The sequence below is a fragment of the Pistacia vera genome, unplaced genomic scaffold, assembly GCF_008641045.1.
Source record: "Pistacia vera cultivar Batoury unplaced genomic scaffold, PisVer_v2 Contig757, whole genome shotgun sequence".
Classification (NCBI taxonomy): Eukaryota; Viridiplantae; Streptophyta; class Magnoliopsida; order Sapindales; family Anacardiaceae; genus Pistacia; species Pistacia vera.
Genome location: NW_022196620.1, coordinates 827,282 through 853,332, shown reverse-complemented (window position 1 = coordinate 853,332; position 26,051 = coordinate 827,282). Strand labels below are relative to the sequence as shown.

Below are 26,051 nucleotides of genomic sequence, written 5' to 3'. Positions count from 1 at the left end.
CCCACGTCTTTCACATCTTGCCTCATCCTCCTCTATTTTCAATTCCCCACTTCCTCTACCTTCCTCCTTACCCTCCTCCATTTTTGCTTCTCCACTTTCACGAACTTCCTTATTTTTTTCTTCGTTTTCTTCTTCTTTCCATACTTTATTGCCATGTAAGGAGATTTTACGTGCTTACTCTTTCAACTCTCTTTTTTATGCTCAGGTTGCACTTTAACTACTTTCAATACCGTACTAACTTCCTCCTCTACCCTACCAACTTTCTCTGCCACCCTATCAACTTTCTCCTCCGCCCTTTTCATTCGCTCTTCCATCTTCTCAAACCTTTCATAAACGGTTGTTGTAAAACTCTTAAACAAACCATTTATGAGGTCAACCACCTTATTCTCCCGACCCTGACGCATCGGCAAAGTGGTACTTGTTGTACTGGCTTGCCAATTGGGTGGAGGCGTATGAACCTCTTCATCATTTTCCTCCTCCCTCCCACTGATTGGAGCTTCATCATCCTTGATGTCAACAACATTCTCATGCAGTGGCCCTGCAACTGCACTCACATGCGTGACCCCTTCTAGGTCCTACATTAGGATATATTCCTTCCATTTGCTGCATCATCCAATGCTCTGAACAATGTAACATACTCCTGTCCCGCTCCACCCCTAGTAAGGGTGAGGAAGGGACGGACGACTCCCTACAATAAGAAAAAAAATCAATCAAATTTAAGCCACATTTAAAGCAAGTGCATATTCAAAAGATTAATCCTTTAATCTTACCCGAGCCGCTAGAATTTCCATGTCTATTTTGTTGTAATCCCAATGGGTATACTTCTCGATGTGCCATCTCAACATCTTAGGAAATTGCAGTCGCTCATCCGAAGTCTTTTTCCTTCCCCTCACCTTAGTCAAGACAGGGACGACCTCATATATCAAAGCCTACATTGTAAAAAAACAGTCTATATTAGAATTAAAACACATATAATACACAAAATATAACAAAAAGCTATTAATATTTACCTGCATTGCCCATGGGAATCCAAACAAATTGTACATGCTCGGTCTTTTCTCTCCTCGACAGATTGGCGATGCTTTATCACCATGTTTTTTTCATGCAAGGACTACATGGTTAACTGAAATGATACCCGTCCCTACGAATAAGCATTAAAAAAGTCCATGTTGCTTGCAAACTTCACCCAATCCATATTAACGACTTTTGTTGAGTTAGAAGCTATTAGGATCGAATGCACGACCATACCAGGCACATCTTAAACCTCTCTGAAGAGGTATACCCACCTTCTCCTAACCTTTCCTCTAAATCACGTCCCGTAATAGACGCCTTCCCCCCCCCCCCCCCCCCCCCCCCCCCAACAAAAAAAAACCTTTTTAGCTAAGTTATCGGCTGCCCTACTCTTCGTTATTCTCTCTTGCTCTTCCACATCTGGAAATACCCCACATCTTAAGCCTGTCATTAGGGCATATTTCATCATCCCAAAACGTAGCAGCTTCCCGTCCACCACGAACCACATTTCTTTCTTTCTTTTTTTTTTTTTTTTTTTTGGCTTTTAAATGAATGTAGCAACATATAATCACTCCCTACTCCCAAAACGCCTTTTTCCAATTTTCTCTGATGTCTGCAAAATGACCGAAACAACGCTCTTTGAATTGGTCCATACCCTTCTTTTGTTCCTTTACAATCTCCATTATTCTCATAAAAACTTGCCAACTCAACCTAACTGTGACCCTTACAGGGAAGTATGGTACCTTATCGCTTATAACGTCCAACCCATAATCTTTATAATTTACGCTTCAGAAAATCTACACAATCGATATAAACTAAATATCAGCCAAAAAAAAAAAAAAAAAAAAACCCAAAACCAAAACCAAAACAACCAATAGGTTGCCAATTTGGGGGATATGGGCTTCGAGGGCATTGGGGAGTAGGTGTTTTTGGCTTCGAGAGGACCGGGGAAGCCAATACGAGCCCTATAGAGGCTGTAGTGGCAAGTTCCATGACTGGAGATGGCTGAGGATGGCAGGAGGTGGCGAAATAGGTATGCAGGGTAGCCCTCTAGCCCCCCTATTCTGCCATCTCTAACCCTCCAACCTCCAACAAACAACCTCCCAACAGCCTCCCTTGCCTTCCCCTATCCTTTGAAACCCAAACAAAGCCACTCCCCCGATGTCCGCCAACTACTCGACAAAACGCCACAACCACTGTAACAATAAAACCAACTACATATCCCCTAAATTCGCACAAACCCATCAAATTCAAAACCACCAATAAAAAACGTACCCTTTTCTCACCGGCGTCCTCCTCCTCGCCTTAATTCTCGTCGGCGTCCTCCTCTTCAGAACCATTTTCTGATTCTTCTCTCTGTTCTTGTGCCACTGTTGTCTCTTCTGCCTCTGGACCACCTTGACTCATCGGATGATCCACCGGAGCGTTTTCTTAGACAACCTTTGAAGAGCCGCCGCCGCTGAAGACTAGGATTTGGAGTGAGGTTGGATTTTCCTCCTCTTTGTGAATATTAGCCATGATTTTGTGTAACAAATCTTTAGGATCGAATATTGGTCGAAAATATGGAACTTTTATCGTCTAAAATCTCAAAGAAATCGAAGGTGTTTCGTCGGTCCTTTTTTGGATATTTTGCTCGATTAGGTGATTTTGAAGGGAGGAGGTCGTTTTTAATTTTCAAAATTTAAACAAACTTCCATTAATTATCTATTACCCATATATGTTTAAATCTTTTCAGTTTAACCCGTTTTACATGTTTAATAAATCTTTACTGTGTCACGTCAGTTTTTCTAACTTAAAGAAAATTGCACTGGCGAGTTAAATTTTCTCGAGGATCTGGTCACCATTTTCTTCTTCCTCCTTCGATTTTCAGCTCAAACTAAATCTTCCCCAATCTATTATTTCGGAAATTAGTCTCAATCTCTAGGGTTTTCTTCAATCCACGTGTCGAAATGCTAGGTGGGTTGTACGGAGACCTCCCTCCACCCTCCGATGACGACAAACCAACCACCACCACCTCCAACGTCTGGTCCACCACCGCCAAGATGGCGCCCCCCACTCTCCGAAAACCATCCTCAATTTTCGCGCCTCCACAAACCATCCTCAAATCCCAACCCAAACCCAAAACCCTAAATCCCCTGCCCAAACCCCAAAACTCCCCAGTAATCCTCCCGTCCCCCGCCGATGCCACGTCATCCCCCCCTCAACCGGCCCTCGTTGGCGTAACATCCACCGTCATCGAAGAGTACGACCCTGCCCGACCCAACGATTACGAAGATTACAGAAGAGAACGAAAGAGAAAACAAATGGAAGCCGAAATGAGGAGGGAATTGGAGAGAAGAAGGCAAGAAGAAGAAGAAAGAGAGAGGGAGAGAAAAGAGAGAGAGGAGAGGGAGCGAGAACGGGAGCGGGAGCGAGAGCAGGATTTATCTTCGAGGGTGAATATATCGGGAGAGGAAGCATGGAAGAGACGCGCGGCGATGAGCGGTGGGGGAGGAGGGGTGCCGAGGTCGCCGTCCCCTCCGGGTAATGCGGAGGGAGGTGGGTTTAGGATTGGGAAGTCGGAGACGAGCGGGTTGGGATTGGGGGCGGGTGGGCAAATGACGGCGGCGCAGAGGATGATGGCGAGAATGGGGTGGAAGGAGGGGCAAGGGCTTGGAAAACAGGAGCAGGGAATCACGACGCCATTGATGGCGAAAAAGACTGATAGGAGAGCAGGGGTTATTGTGAATGCCAGTGAGAACAAAGCGGAGAAGAAGGTTAAGAGTGTCAACCTCAATGGGACGCCTACCCGGGTTTTAATGCTCCGGAACATGGTATGGATCATGATTTAAATCTTTTTGTTTTGTGCAATTTATTTGATTGTGGATGATCATTGTTGATAATGAGTTTGATGTAAGTGCTATTACTAGCAAATTGGTAGCTTATAGAGATATGGTAAATATACAAGGAGGAGTCAGTTTTTTCAAGATTAAGCTGGAGATGTTGATGGAAGGTTTAGGATGTTTATAATGATTGAATGGGGTTTGTGTGATATTTCTTATGTGGAATTTAGCACTTTAGATTGCTTAGCGGGGTTTATCTTGTTTGTATGAAGGCTAAAATAGATGATGGTAGTGAGAAGCCTCTTGGCTACCCAGACATGGCCACATTTGATAGATTTGGGCGAACAACCAAATATTAAGAACTTTAGATTGACTATTATATCTATATACAAGTATAATACTTTGAACTGAAACATATTAAGATTTTTCTCACTATATTTTTCTGGCATTCTCCATTATTCCTGTAAAGTTGGGTAGATATCAGATTTCAAGGTGCATCTGCTCCCTTTCTCTGTTTTCTATATATATTTTTCCTTAAAATTTGGAGTTGTGCACTTCTATTTTTGTTAATGGTTTCTGTACATGTAGGCTGATTTGGGATTAACATGATTTTTGTTGGATAACTAATTGTTGTTAGCTTAAGCTACCTTGATGCACTTGGACCTTTTGCTCAACTACTTCGTGGATGGTAGCATTTTTTGTGCAAATGGAGAGGCAGTTCTTATAGAAATTCTGGTGTACAGTGTATTTGGGCATAATCAAGTATCAATTTTTGAAGAGTACTAAGATGTACAATACTTTGCTTGCTAGTTAGTTAGTTATATGTTTGTTGAAGCATTCACTAAAGTGGGAAAATGTGAAATCATGTGTTGTGCACATATTGTTTCAAGCTAGATGATGTAGGAAGAATAGGATAAGTCTAAGGTTATGTTAGTCTTTGCTTTAATTATTATAGGGATTTACTGTCAAAGTATTTTAGAGTTTATTTCATTTATGTTCTTTAGATTTTTTATTATTATTATTTTTAGGACTATAATTCTATTCCTTAAGCCTATTAAAGGCTTCTATTGTTATTTCTGACATGACTAATTTATGATTGAATAAGAATATTGATTTTCTCTCCGTAGTGATTATCTTTTCCTCTTTTAATTCTTCTAGTTTTCTCCCCCTTTTATGTTCTCTTTAATCCATTCTTCTCTTACTCTCCCTATCTCTCTACTCTTAGTCTATTCCACCGTTTGGTTCTCTATAGCTAGATTTGGTTAGTTATTTGGTCCTTTATTTCTATCCAAAAAAAAAAAGTTATCCTTTGTTTTAAAACCATTTGTAAGTTCATGTATCAATTATTGGACATAAATTCAACGTTTTAGATTTTTTTGATAGGAAAAATTAAAGATACACTGACACATTTCATTCTGTTAATTTGTGTCAACGATAGCTTTGAGTTCAGGATCGAGGGAAGATTTTCCATTTTTTGGTGTTAGAACTGCTGAAGCTTATCAATTTAAAAAGTTTCATAATGACCTGTAAATAAACATTTTTGTTTTATTTTCATCCTTACAGTTATTTCCTAGCTGGGTTTAGACCATTACATTAATTGTTGATTCTTGATATTAGAGAGATGGAATGAATAGGAACAGAATTCGTTGTTGCATATGAAATGATGTGGCACTTAATTTCGTTTAAAGTCACAACTTTAAACAGTTGCACAGGTTCTTTAGCTCTTCCTTGATTTCTGGTGATACCTTTGGCTATGCTGGTTACTGAATTTTTCTACTGTTTCAATAACTGCTTCCTTCTCCTCTTAATGCATTACTCACTCTTCATGATCATCATATTATCTATGCTTTGCTTTATTAAACAAAGCTGTGCTGGTGTGGTGCTAGTAACTCCAGTTTCGGTATAATTATATTCTTGTCTTCTCCAAATAACATACTTTTAACCCTTATGTGTATTCCATATTATGTGAGAACTTAAATATTATCATTGGGCACCTTACCCATCAACTTAAGATTTTGGGTAAAATGGTTGTTTATCATGGTTTAAAACCATGTTGACCGAGTAGTCATATGTTCAAGACCCCTTATTGTCCATTAATTAAGTTATAATGACTTGTGTTGGTGTTTGTGTTTGTGATTGTATTTGTGGTTATGTTTGATTCACACGCATTTGCACATTAGAGGGCATGATTGAGCTTAATTTACCATTGTTGGCCCTTACCTACTAGTTTAAGGGTTTAGCTTAATTTACCATTGTTGGCCCTTACCTACTAGTTTAAGGGTTTATATATACATAGAGGGGCGGATCCAGCCCACTTTTGGCCCACCCTCAATTTTTTTTTCTTTTAAATACTAATATATATAATTTTTGGATTTTGACCCACCCTAACAAAAATATTAATATGTAATTAGTTTTTATTTTGGCCCACCCTAAAAAAATTTTCTGGATCCGCTACTGTTAATATATATATATATATTTTTTGTTTTTGTTTATGATTGGAAGGGCATAGTTGGATAAGGCGTAAAATGTTAAATGATTGAAGCTCATAGCCATTGCTATATTGAAACTACCCAATTAAATTGCTTTTGGGCTTTAAACTTAGCATAAGAAGTAAGTATAGTTACTGATATTTTGACTCACGTTTACAGATTTATTACTTTATAAGACTACAGTGTCAGTATTTTGTTGAATGATATTATTGATTCCATCTTTCTAGCTGAAATCCATTAGAGTTCTTCTGAATATATTATTTGTAGTCCTCTATTCTTTCATGCATGCAGCACTGCAAAATACCACGTAACTACATTAATTGTCTTAGAAGAATATAAAGTGCTTTCCTTTAGGTGCAGTCGGTGTTGATTTTTAATTCCTGTGTTGGTATATGGTCTCAGATTATGATTTTTTTTCTCCAGTATTATCTTTTCATTATGTTTCTCTAGAAATTTGGATGTCCTGTCATGAACCAATTTGTTGGAAAGTAAAGTAGCATTTATGAGGTTCATATGTTATCTTCATGCTTCGTGCTTGTGATGGCTTATTGAGAGAAAATGGAAACGAGAGTTCACTACTGAATGTTCTTTAATAGGTTGGTCCTGGTGAGGTAGACGACGAGCTAGAAGACGAGGTTGGATCTGAGTGTGCAAAGTATGGAACAGTTACCCGGGTTCTCATATTTGAAATCACAGAGCCAAATTTCCCAGTCGATGAGGCAGTGAGAATCTTTGTGCAATTTGAGAGATCAGAAGAGACAACAAAAGCATTAATCGACCTCGATGGTCGGTTTTTTGGTGGTAGAGTGGTGCGTGCATCATTTTATGACGAGGAGAGATTTGGTAAAAACGAGTTGGCTCCAATGCCAGGGGAGATTCCGGGTTTCACCTGAAGTAACAGAAAGTTGTGATTGCAATGCAAGGCGAATTTCCCTCAGGGTTTTGATGATAAAATTAATAGGACTAAGATATGGTCTTCATTTAAACAGATTGAGCAGGTTTGGCGCTGTTGTAAGTAGAGCATTAAGACCTGGAGTAGCCTTTTCTCTTTTAGGCAGTTGGTTAGAATTATGCTTTGTAACGATAACAGAATTATTGTGGCATGAGGGAATTGTTTGTTGTTACAATTACATGAACATCTGGGGCATTTTTTTTATCAACTTTGACCCAAGTTTAACTGTTAGCCTTCTCATCATCTATCTGTCGCTATTTTTATCCATCCAGAAGATTCAACTTGATAAAAACGACTGAGAAGAAGAGAGAATAATAATCATCCCATTACATACGCAAATAGCAAATGGGTACATTTCATCAATGCAGGTGTTTCAAATTAAAAAAACAAGCTCCTACTTTCCTAATTATCCTTTTAAAACTATATCTTAAACAGCAATAAAGCCAACAACGTGTTAACTATATATTTGATTAACTAAATGGGGTGGCCCAGAGGTGAGCCTGCAGGTGTGTTCTGGTTAGATGCTCTCAACTCCTGCAGGTAAAATTGCTGCTGCTGTGCCACCGGCAACCCCGCCGCGCCGCCACTGTACACGGTGGAAGAGTTTGAGTTGTTGGTAGACATGGAATGGGGACCAGTAGTATTAGGGATCCCAGACCCACACATGTAGAGTGCAAGTGGAATGTCACCAAACCCAACATTATTACCCGAAAAATTACCAGTAACGTTGCCGTTGTCATTGATCATGGGTTCTCCCATCGACACGTGGCGAGGAGATGTGGTGGTCGAACACTCTCCCCCTCCCCCTCCCCCTCCCCCTCCCCCGCCAATGACGACACTACCGCTAGTCGTGGGAGTTCCACCGCCACAGACAAAGCAGGGATTCACAGCCTTCATTCATATTAAAATAATAATAATAATAATAGTAAAGTTTTAAACTTTTTAACGAGACAATGAAGAAAATAAACTAGTTTTCATATCATTTTCATTCACATTCCATGGAACCAAATGGAGAAAAAGATCACTTACTGGTTTGGCTCGGTAGGTGGTGCCATCAGGCTCGACGACCCAACCGGCTTCTTTGGCTAATTCACGGAGGACTTCATTGATGTCAGCTCGAGGAGAGAGATGGTAGCCGCCCCATTTTCTCAATCCATGAAAGATTTTAGTAGTGATGGCTCTTCTTTGTCTTTCTCTCAACTTGGTCTTCTCTTTCTCACTCTCACTCCTCCCCCCTCCACTACTGTTTGATGGTTTTGTTGAAGATGATCTTCCCGCCGCCGCCGTTGCTGCCGGATCCTTCATATTTCTGTGTGTTGGGTTTGTGATTATTGGTGGTTGTTTGAGTCAGTGGTGTGTTTACCGTGTTGGTTTATATGTTTGTTCTGCATGAAACAGCCAAGGTTATGGGGTGAGATCTGTGTGTTAAGAGAAGTGTGAAAAATATCATATTACGCCCATTAGCTTTGAAATATGTCTTGTAAATCCCTTACTCTTAGTTAATTAAATGAAAATTGCAGCAGGTCACTAGAAATTTGTCAGAGGGGAAAACTGGGATTATGATCGAGTGCCCGGAATATAGAATATATTTAAAGTATAAAATAAAAACTAATTTTTATGACAAAAATAAATCTACAATTATATAATATTAATTATGTGTAGGAAGAAAAAACATAAAATAATTATTATCATAATTTTAAGAGACATTGAATTTTTTTTTTTAAAAGAAAAACAAATCTATCTTAATAAAAGTTGTATAATTAGAGACACAGAACAAAGAAGTTAATTTAAATGTTAAGTTTCAACATTTTACAAATATTGAAAAAGAAAAGTAAAAACTAATGGAAAATATATATAAAGAAAATATTTACTAATAATATTTAAGCGTTTATGTTTCGTCAAATTTTATTTAAATTGTACGTTTATGTTTAATAATTTTTTTTTTCCATATGTGAAATATAAAATAATAAGTTAAAAATAAAAGCTATAGCATATCAAAATAATGAAATATTCCTTATAATGTTTCATTATTTTGATATAGATATTATTGAAATTTTACCAGTGGTACTAAATGATTAACAAAAAGTAAATAAGAGGTTTATTGATATTTCTTAAACTCGAGCAGGGGTGTACAAAAAAAATAGTAAAACCATACAGAACTGTGAAACTGTATGGTTCAGTAGGGTTTTTTTTTAGGGTGAACGACTTGTACATACCCAAAGTTTATTGCAATGACAGTTGGTACCCAAAAGGTTTTGAAACGACAAATAGGTACCTTCCGTCATATTCTGTTAGTGATTTTTGTTTATTAATAGTGAAAAGACTAAAATGCCCTTCAAAGTTTCAANCAAATTTTATTTAAATTGTACGTTTATGTTTATATCAATAATTTTTTTTTCCATATATGAAATCTAAAATAAAAGTTATAGCATATCAAAATAATGAAATATTCCTTAAATTTCATAATATTTAATTATTTTGATATAGATATTATTGCAATTTTACCAGTGGTAATAATTTATTAACAAAAAGTAAATAAGAGGTTTATTGATATTTCTTAAACTCGAGCAGGGGTGTACAAAAAAAATTGTAAAACCATACTGAACTGTGAAACTGTATGGTTCAGTAGGGTTTTTTTTGTCAAAAAAAAAAAAAGAAACTTTACAATTGTCTTTTTTTAAAACCGTATGGTACAGTACACTTTTGAGTTTTTGGTGTACTTGAACTAAACGGTTTATTTTTCAGTCTTTCAATTTTTTTCAAAATACCCTTTGAAATTACCAAAAAAACCGTAAGTCATCATAAAACCCCTATAAAGTATAAAAAAAATCCTAAAAATATATTTAAAAAACCTATTAAAAAAAACCGATGAACCATGTCATACTCTACCAATTTTTTAGTTTCGGTACGGTTTGGTTCTTAAACTTATATGGTATGTTACATTTTTTATTTTTTTTAGTAAACGATATATTCACATAAGGTTTGACAAAATCTCAAGTTGGTACGCTAAGCTCCATTTATTTTAGATTCTCACTCTTAAAATAAGACTGTTAATAATTTTTAGGGTAATGAAGGTGTAATTATCATAATGCCTTTAACCTTAAATTAATAAATTATGTTTTAACCCCTAAATTATTAAAATTATTAATTAACCATCTTATTTTAAAATTATTTCAATTACACCCTCAGTGATTGCGCACAGTCTCGGTTTTCACCAGATATGGGTTGTTTTCGATGCTTGTGAACCCCCTGGTCACCTCCATCACCTTCCCCATCGTCTGTCATCTAAAACCCTTTTGGTTCCAGACTCATTAGGCCCTCCAATAGCCGACATCGTCAAGCTTAAGTTTTCGTTGTTCTTCACTAGATTTTGGTCGATTTCGGCAACAAAAATGCAATTGGACATCACCACTGCAACTAGCATCTCTAAATCTACGAAACCCCTATGTCCCCAACAACCTTCTAGTGGCCATTAGCCGATAGAGACCGACAAAAACCAGTTGCATGTGGCGGCTATTATGGCTGGTGATCAGCGAGTGATGAAGGGTTGTGAAGAGTATGGTTTTGTAGAGGGGAGGATGAGGGTTTGAATGATGGTGACAATGGTGATTTTGGGTGGAAAAATCATTAGAAAATGGCAAAAAACTTCGATGGTGATGTTGGCTAACGTACGCTAGAGCTTTGTTAGGGGCGATAATCTACTAATGTGCGCCTTCTGTACGAAATGACCAACTTATCTCTGAACCGTTATATCTAACCATTTTTTATTACTTTAAGGGTGTAAATCTGGAATAAATAGAACTTGAGATTTCATCAAACCTTGGGTGGGAATATGTCGTTTACTCTTTTTTTTTTTTTTTTTTTTTGGAGGTGGGGGGGTGGGAATTTTGCAGGCACGATATATTATGGTTGGGTTAAAAAGTAAAAAACCAAACCAAAATGTACCGCATTTTGACGCCCTAAACTTGAGGGGTAAAAATATTTTGTTAAAAGTGAGAGGGAGGGAAGGTTAGTGTCATTAAAGGGTTTAGATAAAGCGTGATGGGATTTGATTAAAATTTGATAGAGATGGTGGTACAATGGGCGGCTGGATGGCGGCCGTTGTGATGATGCCTCTGACAACACACAGCTGTATTAAACGCATGATCTTCAGCTTCACTTCTGCCTTTACTGAGTAAGGTTACACGGCTCCTAATTTCTAGCCCCAATCTATATGGTTGCCATCTGGCAACAACATTTTAATATAAATTGGGGTAATCGGTAATTCTAACTGGCTNTATATAACCTCCAAATTTTTTTTATGAGTACGTGGAGACGATGTACTCATAAAAAAAATAAGTTTCAATTCAAACCAATTATAAATAAGAATAAATTTTACATTGTAATAAGTTATAATTTTTCTTGGTCTCGTCTTAAGAAATTTGTCTTTACATAATAATAATAATAATTATATGTATATTGCAAAAAAAATATATGTTATGTTATATTAAAGATTTAAAATAAAATAAAATATTTATCTAAAATTATTTTGAACAATGATTTATGTTTTAGAGATATTACCATTGTTTTTACCTTACGGGTACATAACAAATCGCCAACATGGACACTTTCTTGTTAAAACTAAAATATTTCTAACTTTCAAACATGTTTTATTATTTATAGTTTTTTAGCATGAACTTTTAATATTTCAATACTATCATTCTCTTGACTATCTCTTTTTTCTTCTTGTCTATTTCCAGTAATGATTTTTTCTCCAATGAAAGTATACACGACTTGTTGTTCATTTGAAAAATTGAGAAAGACATTAATATCCATTTAATCAGTGTCCATTTGACTAGTATAGTGAAGTTGTCGAATTTGATCATTTAATTATACAATGACTCTTTAATATTCATTTCCGTACTATCATAATACTATTAAAATAATGAATTGAAATCTTAATACTATTTAAACATGAATTACTAAAACTTTATAAAATAAGAAATCAAAACAATAATTTTTGAATTAAAAAAATAATTCTTGTAACTATACCTCTATTAATTACACTTTTATTAAGGTATAACCTCTTAATAATAATAAATTAAGTTCAGCCCAACATTTTATATATATATATATATATATGTATATATATTTGTCAGTAATGAAACAAAATCTATGAGAATTTATTTTGATTCTCTTATTTTTGTTAGCTTAAAGCATAAGCACATATGCATTTTTAGCCGTGATAAAAAGTGAAGCTTTATGAAGTCAAATTTTACAATATTCCATATTTTGCCCTCAATATCTCAAGGGTACCACCTGTCCAGTGCATCTGAATTAATTCACACCCAAGATTATCTCCAGAACATTATAAATAGGAGTTCGACCCCATACCCGGGATTACATCTTTTTATTACAAAAGCAAATTCTATTGTAAACACATTAATAAAATAACCGTGGACGTAGGAATTGGTTTTGCTTCCGAACCACTTTAAAAATCGTTCTTGTTATTTTCCATTTTCTTTTACTTATTTATTGCTTTATATTTCATTTGCTCCACCATAAACCTCACTGAACCCATTGGTTCAGATCATACTTGCCATTTCAGGGTCTTTGTAGACCTTTGCGCGAATTCCTAAAGCTTGCGTAAATCTCGTTGGTTGAAAAACTGCATCAACGTATATTTATCTAAAATGGAACCAAATATATCAGTGTAGCCATCATTAACACAGAATTTTAGCAAAATGGGACGTTATACAAATGGATCCAGTATTTTCTAACATATATAGTTAGGTTCCTTCTTTACTTATATAATGTTGTTCCATAGAGTTCTTTATGTTATATACATTGTTAATACAAAATTGTAGCATGATGAGATGTTTATATGCATGGATTTGGTGTTTGTCCTCTGGTAAATGCTTTCCTATTTCTCGCATGGTGGTCCACTGTCTTCTCAATGAAGTTGGGACTTGAAGTTCCAAGAGTTTAAATGATATAGAGCCAGAGGTTGTGGTTATATTCTGTGATATTGTAAGGTGCTTCTTTACTATATAAGTTGGGAGGACAAAAGCGTGGGGACTCTGGAATTTAGGAACATCTTTTATCAAGTCTTTTTTTCCTGGCTGAGTCATGATACAAATATACTCTCTTTAAGCTGTCAAGAAGAGTTGGAAGGCTAGAGTTCCTTGCAATGTGAAAATTCATCATAGACCATTGCACAAGGGAAGGTTAAAAAGAGGCTGAAAGAGGCTGCAGATGTCCTTTTGTGGTTGATCGGGAATGAGGCAAATAGATCTACAGGAATTTGATATGCTAGTGGGGAAGAAGTCTGGGTGCTGTGGTATTGTCATATTTTAGGCTTCTTTTGGGTTTCTGTTTTCTGGAGTACAAAGAAATTCGTTTTCTTCATCCACCACAACTTGGAAGCTGCATTGTCCTAGTTGCTGTTTTGGTTACTCAACTTGGAAGTTCTTTTCCTTGTTTGGAACCTCCAGGCTCTTTATCAATCTCAAAATAACTTAAGTTGATGCTGCCCAAGTGAAGCATCAAAGCAGGATTAAATAATCATCCATTTGAAATTCTCATTCAAATATCCCATATAATATTGTGAAAAGGCAAGTGGTGGTCTATTTTCAGCTGCAGACTGTGGTTCGAGATTGCAATGTTGGAAAATGTAACTTTAGTTGTCAAAAGCAGACAGCTAGAGGATAGGCATATACTGTCAGGAGTCAGAAGACAAATTCTTCTTTAGAGCTTTCCAGCGGAGGCTGAGTGCAGAGCTGAAATTCTTTGGACACCTTTATGCTTAAGGTAATGAGCTGCATGCCATAGTTCAAGAGTTTTAATACTCAGAGAATGCAGATGGATACTCAGTGTTCAGCAGCACTCATAATTCAATAAGCATGTGGAAAAACCTCTTTGGCACTCCTGACTCACATAAAATTGTGCCTAGTAAGCAGAAGCCTAGTACTTTCTTTGACTTTTCCCTTATCAGGTAAATAATTTGTGTGTTTTTTTTTAATTATTATCAGATATTAACTTACTAGGGGCATAGATTGCTATCATACTTGTCATTCTTCAACCTATTGTTTTTAACTTGTATGCTTACCACGTATGTTTAGAATATTGTTAGAATTTAAACAAGGTTTCATGTGTAAGTTAAGATGACTAAAAATGTAGAACATAAGTTCAAGTCTGCAGCCATTTTTTATGTTGATGATATTGTCCCTTAGCGTTTAGCAATTTCCTTTTTATTCTTATTTCTAGATTATGATGTTTCCTGATTTTCATATTGACCTCTAGGCCCTTATTACTTTAAGTCCATTTGTTTGTTTAGATGCAATAGCTTTGAAAATTTATATTTACTTGATTGTAATTTTATTGCAATACAAGATATTCGTTTTTGATCAATTACCAAGCATCCTTCATGATATTTCTCAGTATTTTCGTTGAAATTCAACACGCTTTCAGCTGATATTTACAATAAAATATCTTAGAACTACTATTATAGGTCTTCTTTTTATTGGTTTCTTACATATATGTCCTGTGTGTTATTTGAAAGAAATTGATTCGGGAACAGAGTTGACAGAGCTAAAAATATGTGATTGAGACTCCATTTCCGTGTCAAAGTACTCAATTTGTTGGAATTGCAAACGTGAGTGGATATATTTGTCTGATTATCAGGGTAATCATTTTTATACTCTAATACCTCCAATTGTTAGCTATTAGACCTTTGTTTTGATCCTACAACTCTTTTGGTAGACATTTGTCTTTGGGTATGCTTATCATATAGTGAAGCCTAATAAATTAGTGTAGCCATATTAACACAAAATTTAGCATGATGATGTGTCATATTGCATGGGTCAGGTTTTTTCTAACATATATAGTTAGTCTCTCCTTTCTTTACTTATATAATGTTGCTCCCTTAGATATAATCGTACAAAATCTTTATTGAGATGTTGCCTGGAAATAAGTTCCTGGAGCATCAATGAGGGATTGAAGTTAAAAGGAACCAGGCCAAGGCAATTTATTACTGGATTCTACTCATTTTCCCAGTACAGGATTTTTTTGAAATTAAAAATTCATTTTATGTTTTCAGAACATAATGACACAGTCACTCTTCTCAATTTCATTCTTTTCTCATGCAATTTAGAAATTGATGTCAAAACATGTTAAGACAGCACATAATTAGGTCATTTCTTTTGAGCCATGATATACTTTTAGTATTTGATACTCAGAGGAAGCTTGCATATTAGTCCCGAAATAGCTTACACTTTGCATTTGTGGTTCTACTCATAAATTTGGGTGCAAAACATTCTAAAATTAAAGCTGAGGTTGAGCATGTCAATAGTAAGTCTCCCCTCTGTGATGCATGTTGAATAGAATCCCAGAAGAGAGACTACTATTGACATGCTCAACCTTAGCACATTGCTTGCACTTCAGAGCATATGGCTTGCTAGGTTAATTGTAGGTTACCTTCCAATTTTTGTATGTCTTGGATTCATAATTATCTTTGTTTGTTTTAAATGATTACTCTCCATGCCAAAGGAGTTTGATTAGGAAAAATTTTTTAATACATGATTAGTTTTTCATCTTTGTATCTACTGTGTTTACGAAAAGGGCCATGATTTCTACCCACGGTAATTTTGTATGGTTTGACATCTTTATATTTTCTGCTCAAAAGCTCAATCCAAAGATGCACGTACTTATCTTATATATGATCTAATATACGCATTTTACAATGTCCTTAACAATAAATCAAGCTTTTATTTCTTTGAACTCCATGTTGTTCATCTTTTATAAAGTGAAATAGAAGTTTGGTTTTTAGATGGCTTATAAAAGGATGTTGGAATAGATCCCAAATTTATTCCTTCTTGTTTTTTTATTGCCATTATCATTATTATAATTTTGTGTAGTGTGATTTTTGGCTGTGACTTTATTCGAAATTTTAACTTCACTTAAGTTAAGTTTTGAAGTTCATATGACTTCTAGTCCTCATTAACATGGACAAATTAAAACTTTTCCAAAATGTTTATATTTTAACATTTTTTTCTTTGAATCGTAGTGAGAGCGAGTTCCCATGCCTCACCAAAAGAGTGCTCCTCATTGTAAAGCTTATTTGTTTCTTTAGTTTTCAGTATGTTTTCGTCATTACTCTTTTGGATGACATGTAACTGTAATTGTTCAATTTTGCATCTTTTGATATATAAAACTATAATGGATTTTTTTTTTTTTTTTAATATGTAAAAAATCTTGAGGCTTAGGTATAACCAAATTTCATTGTTGGAGATATCTCTAGGTGTTGTTTCCAGTGATATTGGACCTCGTGATGGATGTCTACATTGAAGCTCAGTTGTAAAGTTTGTAAGAGAAAAGAGCATTCGACTGGTTTAGGAAAGTATTGGAAATGATGAGGAAGCATCAGCTAAAAGTATATCCAACAAATTCTTTTGAGATGTTGCCTTGGAGGAAGTTCCTATGCATCAATGAGAGATTGAAGTTACACAGGAACCAGGCCAAGGCAATATTGAGACACCTCTACTAAGGAACAAAAGCTAGTTGCAAATCATTTGACCGTATCAACTTTTGCTTTTGGAAGAAGATCCAATTCTTACATCTTTACTAAAATCCTAAGTGAGAATTAACAGGGTTGAATAAGCAACATCAGTAAGATTCTGAATCAAAAAAAAGTACTTGTCAAGTGCGAATGGTTATCCGACCAACGAAGTTTATTGGAACTTCATATCAATCCAGATGGATCCTATGACAGTTGCGCTGAAGATATTGAATTGTTAAGTAACAGGTCGTCCACTACTAATGTAGGCTTAAGCCTTGTCCTGTCTTATACAAAGTTGAGGGCAGAGGAGAAAGGATTCTATTTTGGGATGACAGCCGGAGTGGGGACTGAGAGGCAGCTTTCTGTGATCTCTTTCCTGGGATTTAGAGTTTGTCTTCTGGTCAACAATTTCTATTGCTAGCATGGTGATCTACTTTCTTTCTCAATGAAGTTGGGACTCGAATCTCCAGGAAGTTTAAGTGCTACAGAGCCAGAGGAGAGGTGATATCTTGTGATTTTATAAGGTGCTTCCTTCTTTCTCTGAGTTTAGGGAGGCTAAAAGGGTGTGGCCCTGGAGTCTCTAGGAACATGTTTTGTAAGTCTTTGTTTTCCTGGCTGAGTGATGATACAAATATACCTCTTAGAACTGTGAAGACAAAGTTGAAGGCTAGAGTTCCTTGCAATGCAAAATTCTGTCCCACACCATTGCTCAGAAAGGTTGACACTATGATATGTCAAGACAAATGACCGATGCTAAGTCTAATCCTCAGTGTTCTTTATGGGCAAAATAGAGGCTGAAAGCAAAGACCTCTTCTTACATTGCATTGTTAATTCATTTTTTCTTTCAGCTTTGAATACTTGTGGGTACTCTCAATCTATTTTGCTTTTCCGGTTAAAATACTGATGTCCTTTTTGTGTTGATCTGGAATGAAAGAAACAGAGGACTTGTGGTGCTGTGGGCATGAAGGCTGGTGTTTTGATGTTGTCAAATTTCAGGAGTTAGAAGACAAACTCATTCTAGAGCTAAAAGTGTGAACTCGAAGGATAGGGTGGTGTGATTCTTTTGGGGAGTGGTGAGAGATTTGGGTTGTTTTGATATCATATCATATCAACAAGTCTTTCATTCAATTGGCTGAGTATGAAGTTTTAAGTGCTATAATTGGGAACGGAGTAGTTAGTGTTATTAAGCCTGATAACACCTTGCTTGTCCTAAAAATGGTGGACGTTTCATGCCAAGCTTACAGATTTTGATTTTGGATTGCCAAGAGCGCAGTAGTCTTCTCAGAAACGCTTGTAAAGGTACATGTCACCAGCACTGGACATAAATTGTGGCCAAATATGATCTGTTCAATCACTTTTTTTACACTTGAAAAGTTCCTCTTGGAGTTTTTCGACATAGATGGACAACTGAAGAGTTCTTGGAATACTTTTTTTTTTTTTTTTTATCCAGATCAGTTTACGCGTACTTCAAAATAATCAATCGGCCTTGAAGTTAATGGTCAGATAATACTCTAGTGGCTACCCATTTATTAGTAGTTGGGGAGATTCGAACTCAAGACCTCTTGACTAATACACTCAAAAATTTCAAGCAAACCTCTAAGTTATCAAGATAGTTGAGTTCTTGGAATATTTGTATCTTAGAAATTGAATCTCCTATGATATAAGCTTTCTAGAATTTTGACTAATGAAGATTGTGATTTTATATCTACTGTATCGTCAATAGAAGAATAAATAAAAAGTCAAAATCTGGTTGTTGTCAACAAGAAAAAAATAAATTGTTAAGGTTGTCAAAATCTGTTTCTTGTCAAAAGAAAAAGAAAAAAAAAAAAAAAAAGCGCTTAATTGAAGCAAAATATTTGTCAAATAAATATTGATGTTTGAAATTTTATGATACAGGAAAAATTTGTCAAATAAACAGGATTATCTGAAATATTAGTTTACACAAAAAGTTTATATATAAAAAATTTACATATTAGTATTGATGTTCCTTTCAACACACATCTCTAAGTTTATTATATATAATATATATTATATATATATATACTCTGTTAACGGCTCTCTGTTTCTATTAGCTATTAACGTCCCCCTCGCGCTCTCTTTCTTTCTCACTATTTGCAATTAACGTCTCTCTTGCGCGCTCTTTCTCTCTCTCTCTTTCTCTTTTGCTGAAATCAGTTCTCTCTTACTCTGAGCATTTTGAATTGGCGATGGTGGATCCATTTCGAACACCAAGGTCTTCGAAATTCAGCGGTGACCGGTTCATCCCGAAACGGTCGGCCGTGAACAAGGATTTCGCGCATTATCGTCTCTCTGGAGGCAATACTATCGCCGAAGAAATCAATTCCCACACTTTTGTGTCTCGGATCATGTATCTGGACCGGATATCCGGTGCCCTTTCACTGAACCAAGACAGGATCTTGGCCTTCAACAATCACAGTATGGTCGTTGATTATTCCGTTGCTTATACTAACGGAATCCGCAACGGAATTCCGAGGTCACCGAATAGACAAGGAGAAGTGGAGGACTTGATTGATGACGTGTCGGCTAATTTGGTTGATTGGGGTTTTAATGGGTTGGTGGCGGTCGGATTAGATGATTCTGTGTATTGTTGGAATCCATTTGACGGTTCTTATTCTGAGATATCGCCTGAACTGATCGGTGCCGATAGAGGGCCTGTACGAAGTGTACGGTGGTCGCTGGATGGGACTTGTCTTGCTATTGGATTAAGCGGCGGTGTTCAATTCTGGGACTTGGTAAGATTTAAACTCATTCGTTCTCTTATGAGTCATGAAATCCTTCGTGTTGATTCCCTTGATTGGAAGAATGCTAAAATTCTGACTTGTGGCACAAGTGAGGGTTCAATTGTGGACATTGACGTGAGAGTCAAGTCATCTATTTTGCTTGGTAGACATGAAGTACATAGAGGTGGAGTTTGTAAATTGAAGTGGTGTGATAATGAGAAACAATTGGCAAGCGGTGGGATTGATAAGGTTGTTCATATTTGGGATTGTTCAAAGTCATCAAGTTGGCTGCATAAGTTTGATGAACATAAGGCGGCAGTTAGAGCCATCTGTTGGTGTCCCTCTGAGCACAATGTTCTTGCATCAGGCGGGGGTGTGGATGATCATTGCATTAAATTTTGGGACACGCAGAAGGGGGAGAGGTTAGATTCTGTGGATACGGGGTCTGAAGTTTGTGAACTGATTTGGAGCAAACATGAGCGCGAGGTTTTAAGCTCACATGGGTCTAAAAGTAACCATATGACTCTCTGGAAGTATCCTTTTATGCTTAAGTTAACTGAGCTGCGTGCTCATAGTTCAAGAGTTTTATATATGTCTCAGAGCCCAGATGGATACTCAGTTGCTTCAGCAGCACCTCATGATTCAGTAAGTATATGGAAAAACCTCTTTGGCACTCCTGGCTCACATAAAGTTCCACCTAGAAAGAGGAAGCCAGGTACTTTCTCTGACTTTCCCCTTATCAGGTAAACTATTTTGGTTTTTATTATTAAGCTGTTAGTTTTACAAATCTTATAAGGTTGCATAGATTGCATAGATTGCTATCATATTGGTTTTAACATTTATGCTTATCCATGTTTCCTTAGAATAGTGTTAGAATAAAAACAAGGCTTCATGTGTAATGTAGAGATGACTCAAAGGGTAGAGCATAGGTTAAAGTCTGCATCCATTTTTTTTATGTTGATTATATTTCTCTCAGCTGTTTAATAATTTTCATTTTTATTATTGTTTTCAGATTTATGATGTTTCTAGATTTTAATATTGACCTCTAGGCCTTATTACTTTAAAGTCCATTTGTTTATTTAGATTGCAATAACTTTTGAAAATTTATTCTTAGTTTAATGTTAATGTTATTTGTAATACTAGATATTCGTTTTTGATCAATTACCAAGTATTATTCATGATGTTCCTATGTATTATCATGAAAATTCAGGTCACTTTCAGCTGATATTTACTATAAATATCTAGAGGTATGGTTCGAAAAATATTAATCATGCTTACCTACCATTATAGGTCTTCTTTTCACTGGTTTCTTTGCATATATGTCATCTGTTGTTGTTTGAGAGAAATTGATGCTGGAATTAGAGTTTGATAGAGCTGAAAGTATATGTGATCTTGGGACTTCATTTCCATGACAGTTACTTATTTTATTGGTTTTGCAAAGGTGAGCATTCATATGTATTTGTCAGATTGTGTATTATAGCTGATCTTTTTAATACTCTATTACTTCCAATTGTTAGCTATTAATCTTTTGTTTCGATCCTTCAACTCTTTTGTTAGACATTTATCTTTGGGTATTGTTGGAGGGTAAAAACATGCAGAATGAGAGCTCGACACGTGTCCTCCAAAGTGGGCCATCATGTAGAAGAAGAAACTTCTAAGGGAAGGAAACAAGCCACCTCTCCCAAAGATAGGTGTCCACTTGCATGAAGAAGACTTCACCAATAAGAATGCAAGTTGATTCCCTTTCCACGTGTCTGCTCGGATGAGGATTACTTCATCCACCAGGTTAACAATGCGGCGCCACACGTCCAATTGCATGTGAATTACTTCACACCCAAGATTATCTCCAGAACATTATAAATAAGGAGATTCTCACCCCACACCAGGGATATATCATCTTTTTATTACAAAAGCAAATTCTATTTGTAAACACATTAATAAAATAACAGTGGACGTAGGAATTGGTTATTGCTTCCGAACCACTTTAAAAATCGTTCTTGTCTATTTTCCATTTTCTTTTACTTATTTATTGCTTTATATTTCATTTGCTCCACCCATAAACCTCACCGAACCCATTGGTTCAGCATCATACTTGCCATTTCACGGTCTTTTGTAGACTCTTTGCGCGAACCTCCTAAAGGCTTGCATACATCTCGTTAGTGTGAAAAACTGCATCAACCAGTATACTTATCATAAAATGGAACCAAATATATCAGTGTAGCCATCATTAACGCAGAATTTTAGCAAAATGATGACGTTATACAAATGTATCCAGTATTTTCTAACATATATAGTTAGGTTCTCCTTTCTTTACTTATATAATGTTGTTCCCATAGAGTTCTTTATGTTATATACATTGTTAATACAAAATTGTAGCATGATGATGATGTTTATATTGCATGGATTTGGTGTTTGTCCTCTGGTAAATGCTTTCCTATTTCTCGCATGGTGGTCCACTGTCTTCTTAATGAAGTTGGGACTTGAAGTCTCCAAGAAGTTTGAATGATATAGAGCCAGAGGTTGTGGTTATATTCCTGNTTATTGCTTCCGAACCACTTTAAAAATCGTTCTTGTCTATTTTCCATTTTCTTTTACTTATTTATTGCTTTATATTTCATTTGCTCCACCCATAAACCTCACAGAACCCATTGGTTCAGCATCATACTTGCCATTTCACGGTCTTTTGTAGACTCTTTGCGCGAACCTCCTAAAGGCTTGCATACATCTCGTTAGTGTGAAAAACTGCATCAACCAGTATACTTATCATAAAATGGAACCAAATATATCAGTGTAGCCATCATTAACGCAGAATTTTAGCAAAATGATGACGTTATACAAATGTATCCAGTATTTTCTAACATATATAGTTAGGTTCTCCTTTCTTTACTTATATAATGTTGTTCCCATAGAGTTCTTTATGTTATATACATTGTTAATACAAAATTGTAGCATGATGATGATGTTTATATTGCATGGATTTGGTGTTTGTCTTCTGGTAAATGCTTTCCTATTTCTCGCATGGTGGTCCACTGTCTTCTTAATGAAGTTGGGACTTGAAGTCTCCAAGAAGTTTGAATGATATAGAGCCAGAGGTTGTGGTTATATTCCTGTGATATTGTAAGGTGCTTCTTTCCTTCTATAAGTTTAGGGAGGACAAAAGGGTGTGGACTCTGGAATCTTTAGGAACATCTTTTATCAAGTCTTTTTTTTCCTGGCTGAGTGATGATACAAATATACTTCTCTTTAAGCTGTCAAGATAGAGTTGGAAGGCTAGAGTTCCTTGCAATGTGAAAATTCTATCATAGACCATTGCACAAGGGAAGGTTAAAAAGAGGCTGAAAGAAGGCTGCAGATGTCCTTTTTGTGGTTGATCGGGAATGAGGCAAATAGATCTACAGGAATTTGATTATGCTAGTGGGGAAGAAGTCTGGGTGCTGTGGTATTGTCATATTTTAGGCTTCTCTTTGGGTTTCTGTTTCTCTGGAGTACAAAGAAATTCGTTTTTTCTTCATCAACCACAACTTGGAAGCTGCATTGTCCTAGTTGCTGTTTTGGTTACTCATTTGGCACACATGAGGAGGTTCTTTTTCTTTGTTTGGGATCCTCCAGGCTCTTTATCAAAATCTCAAAATAACTTAAGTTGATGCTGCCCAAGCGAAGCATCAAAGCAGGATTAAATAATCATCCATTTGAAATTCTTATTCAAGTCTATATCCCATATAATATTGTGAAAAGGCAAGTGATGGTCTATTTTCAGCTGCAGACTGTGGTTCGAGATTGCAATGTTGGAAAATGTAACTTTAGTTGTCAAAAACAGACAGCTAGAGGATAGGCATATACTGTCAGGAGTCAGAAGACAAATTCTTCTTTTAGAGCTTTCCAACGGCAGGCTGAGTGCAGAGCTGAAATTCTTTGGACTTACCCTTTTATGCTTAAGGTTAATGAGCTGCATGCTCATAGTTCAAGAGTTTTAATATATCAGAGAATGCAGATGGATACTCAGTTGCTTCAGCAGCACCTCATAATTCAATAAGCATGTGGAAAAACCTCTTTGGCACTCCTGACTCACATAAAAATTCTGCCTAGTAAGCAGAAGCCTAGTACTTTCTCTGACTTTTCCCTTATCAGGTAAACAATTTTGTGTGTTTTTTTTTAATTATTATCAAGATATTAACTTTACTATGGGTTCCATAGATTACTATCATACTTGTCATTCTTCTAACCTATTGTTTTTAACTTGTATGCTTATCCACGTATCTTTAGAATATTGTTAGAATTTAAACAAGGTTTCATGTGTAATGTTAAGATGACTAAAAAGGTAGAACATAGGTTCAAGTCTGCAGCCATTTTTTATGTTGATGATATTTTCCCTTAGCTGTTTAGTAATTTTCATTTTTATTCTTATTTCTAGATTTATGATGTTTCCTGATTTTCATATTGACCTCTAGGCCCTAATTACTTTAAAGTCCATTTGTTTGTTTAGATTGCAATAGCTTTGAAAATTTATAATTACTTGATTGTTAATGTTATTTGCAATACAAGATATTCGTTTTTGATCAATTACCAAGCATCCTTCATGATATTTCTCAGTATTTTCATTGAAATTCAACACACTTTCAGCTGATATTTACTATAAAATATCTAGAGTTATGGTTCAAAAAATATTAGTCATGCTTAACTACTATTATAGGTCTTCTTTTTATTGGTTTCTTTACATATATGTCATTGTTGTTATTTGAAAGAAATTGATTCGGGATTCAGAGTTTGAGACTCCATTTCCATGACAAGTACTCAATTTTTTGGAATTGCAAATGTGAGTATCCTTATATATTTGTCTGATTATCATAGGTAATCATTTTTATACTCTAATACCTCCAATTGTTAGCTAGTAGACCTTTGTTTTGATCCTACAACTCTTTTGGTAGACATTTTTCTTTGGGTATACTTATCATAGAGTGGAGCCTAATAAATTAGTGTAGCCATCATTAACACAAAATTTTAGCATGATGATGATGTTTATATTGCATGGGTCAGGTATTTTTCTAACATATATAGTTAGTTTCTCCTTTCTTTACTTATATAATGTTGCTCCCTTAGATATAATCGTACAAAATTCTCTCCTTTCTTTACTTATATAATGTTGCTCCCTTAGATATAATCGTACAAAATTCTTTATTGAGATGTTGCCTGGCAATAAGTTCCTAGAGCATCAATGAGGGATTGAAGTTAAAAGGAACCAGGCCAAGGCAATTTATTAACTGGATTCTACTCATTTTCCCAGTACAGGATTTTTTTGAAATTAAAAATTCATTTTATGTTTTTCAGAACTATAATGACACAGTCACTCTTCTCAATTTCAATTTCTTTCTCTCATGCAATTTAGAAATTTGATGTCAAAACATGTTAAGACATGCACATATTTAGGTCATTTCTTTTGATGCCATGATATACTTTTAGCATTTGATTACTCAGAGGAAGCTTGCATATATATGTCCCGAAATAGCTTACACTTTGCATTTGCTGGTTCTACTCATAAATTTGGGTGCAAAACATTCTAAAATTTAAAGCTGAGGTTGAGCATGTCAATAGTAAGTCTCCCCTCTGTGATGCATGTATGAATAGAATCCCAGAAGAGAGACTTACTATTGACATGCTCAACCTTAGCACATTGCTTGCACTTCAGAGCATATGGCTTGCTAGGTTAATTGTAGGTTTACCTTCCAATTTTTGTATGTCTTGGATTCATAATTATCTTTGTTTGTTTTTAAATGATTACTCTCCATGCCAAAGGAGTTTGATTAGGAAAAAATTTTCTTAATACATGATTAGTTTTTCATCTTTGTATCTACTTGTTTTACGAAAAGGGCCATGATTTCTACCCACGGTAATTTTGTATGGTTTGACATCTTTATATTTTCTGCTCAAAAGCTCAATCCAAAGATGCACGTACTTATCTATATATGGATTCTAATATACGCATTTTACAATGTCCTTAACCAATAAATCAAGCTTTTATTTCTTTTGAACTCCATGTTGTTCATATTTTATAAAGTGAAATAGAAGTTTGGTTTTAGATGACTTATAAAAGGATTGTTGGGATAGATCCCAAATTTATTCCTTCTTGTTTTTTTATTATCATTATCATTATTATAATTTTGTGTATGAGTGTATTTTTGGCTGTGACTTTATTCGAAATTTTAACTTCACTTAAGTTTAAGTTTTGAAGTTCATATTGACTTCTAGTCCCTCATTAACATGGACAAATTAAAACTTTTCCAAAATGTTTTATATTTTAACATTTTTTTCTTTGAATCGTAGTGAGAGCGAGTTCCCCATGCCTCACCAAAAGAGTGCTCCTCATTGTAAAGCTTATTTGTTTCTTTAGTTTTCAGTAATGTTTTCTGTCATTACTCTTTTGGATGACATGTAACTGTAATTGTTCAATTTTGCATCTTTTGATATATAAAACTATAATGGATATTTTTTTTTTTTTTTTTTTTA

At 35.5% G+C, this 26,051-nt stretch overlaps 4 protein-coding genes across 4 annotated transcripts; 3 read left to right on the top strand and 1 right to left on the bottom strand.

The window, feature by feature from the left end:
* Positions 1-2,816: 2,816 nt before the first annotated feature.
* On the top strand, positions 2,817-7,452 carry LOC116115967 (DNA-damage-repair/toleration protein DRT111, chloroplastic-like). The gene is made up of 2 exons (XM_031402091.1): positions 2,817-3,824; positions 6,919-7,452. Exons 1-2 carry the CDS (start codon positions 2,961-2,963, stop codon positions 7,213-7,215), a joined length of 1,161 nt encoding a protein of 386 aa, XP_031257951.1. The 5' UTR covers positions 2,817-2,960; the 3' UTR covers positions 7,216-7,452.
* A 296-nt stretch (positions 7,453-7,748) lies between these two features.
* LOC116115963 (beta-amylase 7-like) lies at positions 7,749-8,641 on the bottom strand. The gene is made up of 2 exons (XM_031402089.1): positions 8,304-8,641; positions 7,749-8,165 (listed from the first exon to the last, which is right to left on the bottom strand). The coding sequence occupies exons 1-2, from the start codon at positions 8,577-8,579 to the stop codon at positions 7,749-7,751; spliced, it is 693 nt and encodes a 230-aa protein (XP_031257949.1). The 5' UTR covers positions 8,580-8,641.
* A 10,375-nt stretch (positions 8,642-19,016) lies between these two features.
* Positions 19,017-19,573, top strand: LOC116115962 (cell division cycle 20.1, cofactor of APC complex-like). The gene is made up of 2 exons (XM_031402088.1): positions 19,017-19,484; positions 19,568-19,573. The coding sequence occupies exons 1-2, from the start codon at positions 19,017-19,019 to the stop codon at positions 19,571-19,573; spliced, it is 474 nt and encodes a 157-aa protein (XP_031257948.1).
* LOC116115905 (cell division cycle 20.6, cofactor of APC complex-like) lies at positions 19,413-21,121 on the top strand. Its single transcript, XM_031402034.1, has 2 exons — positions 19,413-20,293; positions 20,841-21,121. Exons 1-2 carry the CDS (start codon positions 19,590-19,592, stop codon positions 20,917-20,919), a joined length of 783 nt encoding a protein of 260 aa, XP_031257894.1. The 5' UTR covers positions 19,413-19,589; the 3' UTR covers positions 20,920-21,121.
* The last annotated feature ends 4,930 nt before the right edge of the window (positions 21,122-26,051 follow it).

Bases quoted from the DNA above. Each gene is read 5' to 3' on its own strand.
- LOC116115962 (XM_031402088.1), top strand. From the start codon at position 19,017: ATGGTGGATCCATTTCGAACACCAAGGTCTTCGAAATTCAGCGGTGAC.
- LOC116115967 (XM_031402091.1), top strand. From the start codon at position 2,961: ATGCTAGGTGGGTTGTACGGAGACCTCCCTCCACCCTCCGATGACGAC. The intron at 3,825-6,918 runs GTATGGATCATG...GTTCTTTAATAG, and splicing joins TTTTAATGCTCCGGAACATG to GTTGGTCCTGGTGAGGTAGA.
- LOC116115905 (XM_031402034.1), top strand. From the start codon at position 19,590: ATGAGTCATGAAATCCTTCGTGTTGATTCCCTTGATTGGAAGAATGCT. The intron at 20,294-20,840 runs GTAAACTATTTT...CTACCATTATAG, and splicing joins TCTGACTTTCCCCTTATCAG to GTCTTCTTTTCACTGGTTTC.
- LOC116115963 (XM_031402089.1), bottom strand. From the start codon at position 8,579: ATGAAGGATCCGGCAGCAACGGCGGCGGCGGGAAGATCATCTTCAACA. The intron at 8,166-8,303 runs GTAAGTGATCTT...ATATGAATGAAG, and splicing joins CCACCTACCGAGCCAAACCA to GCTGTGAATCCCTGCTTTGT.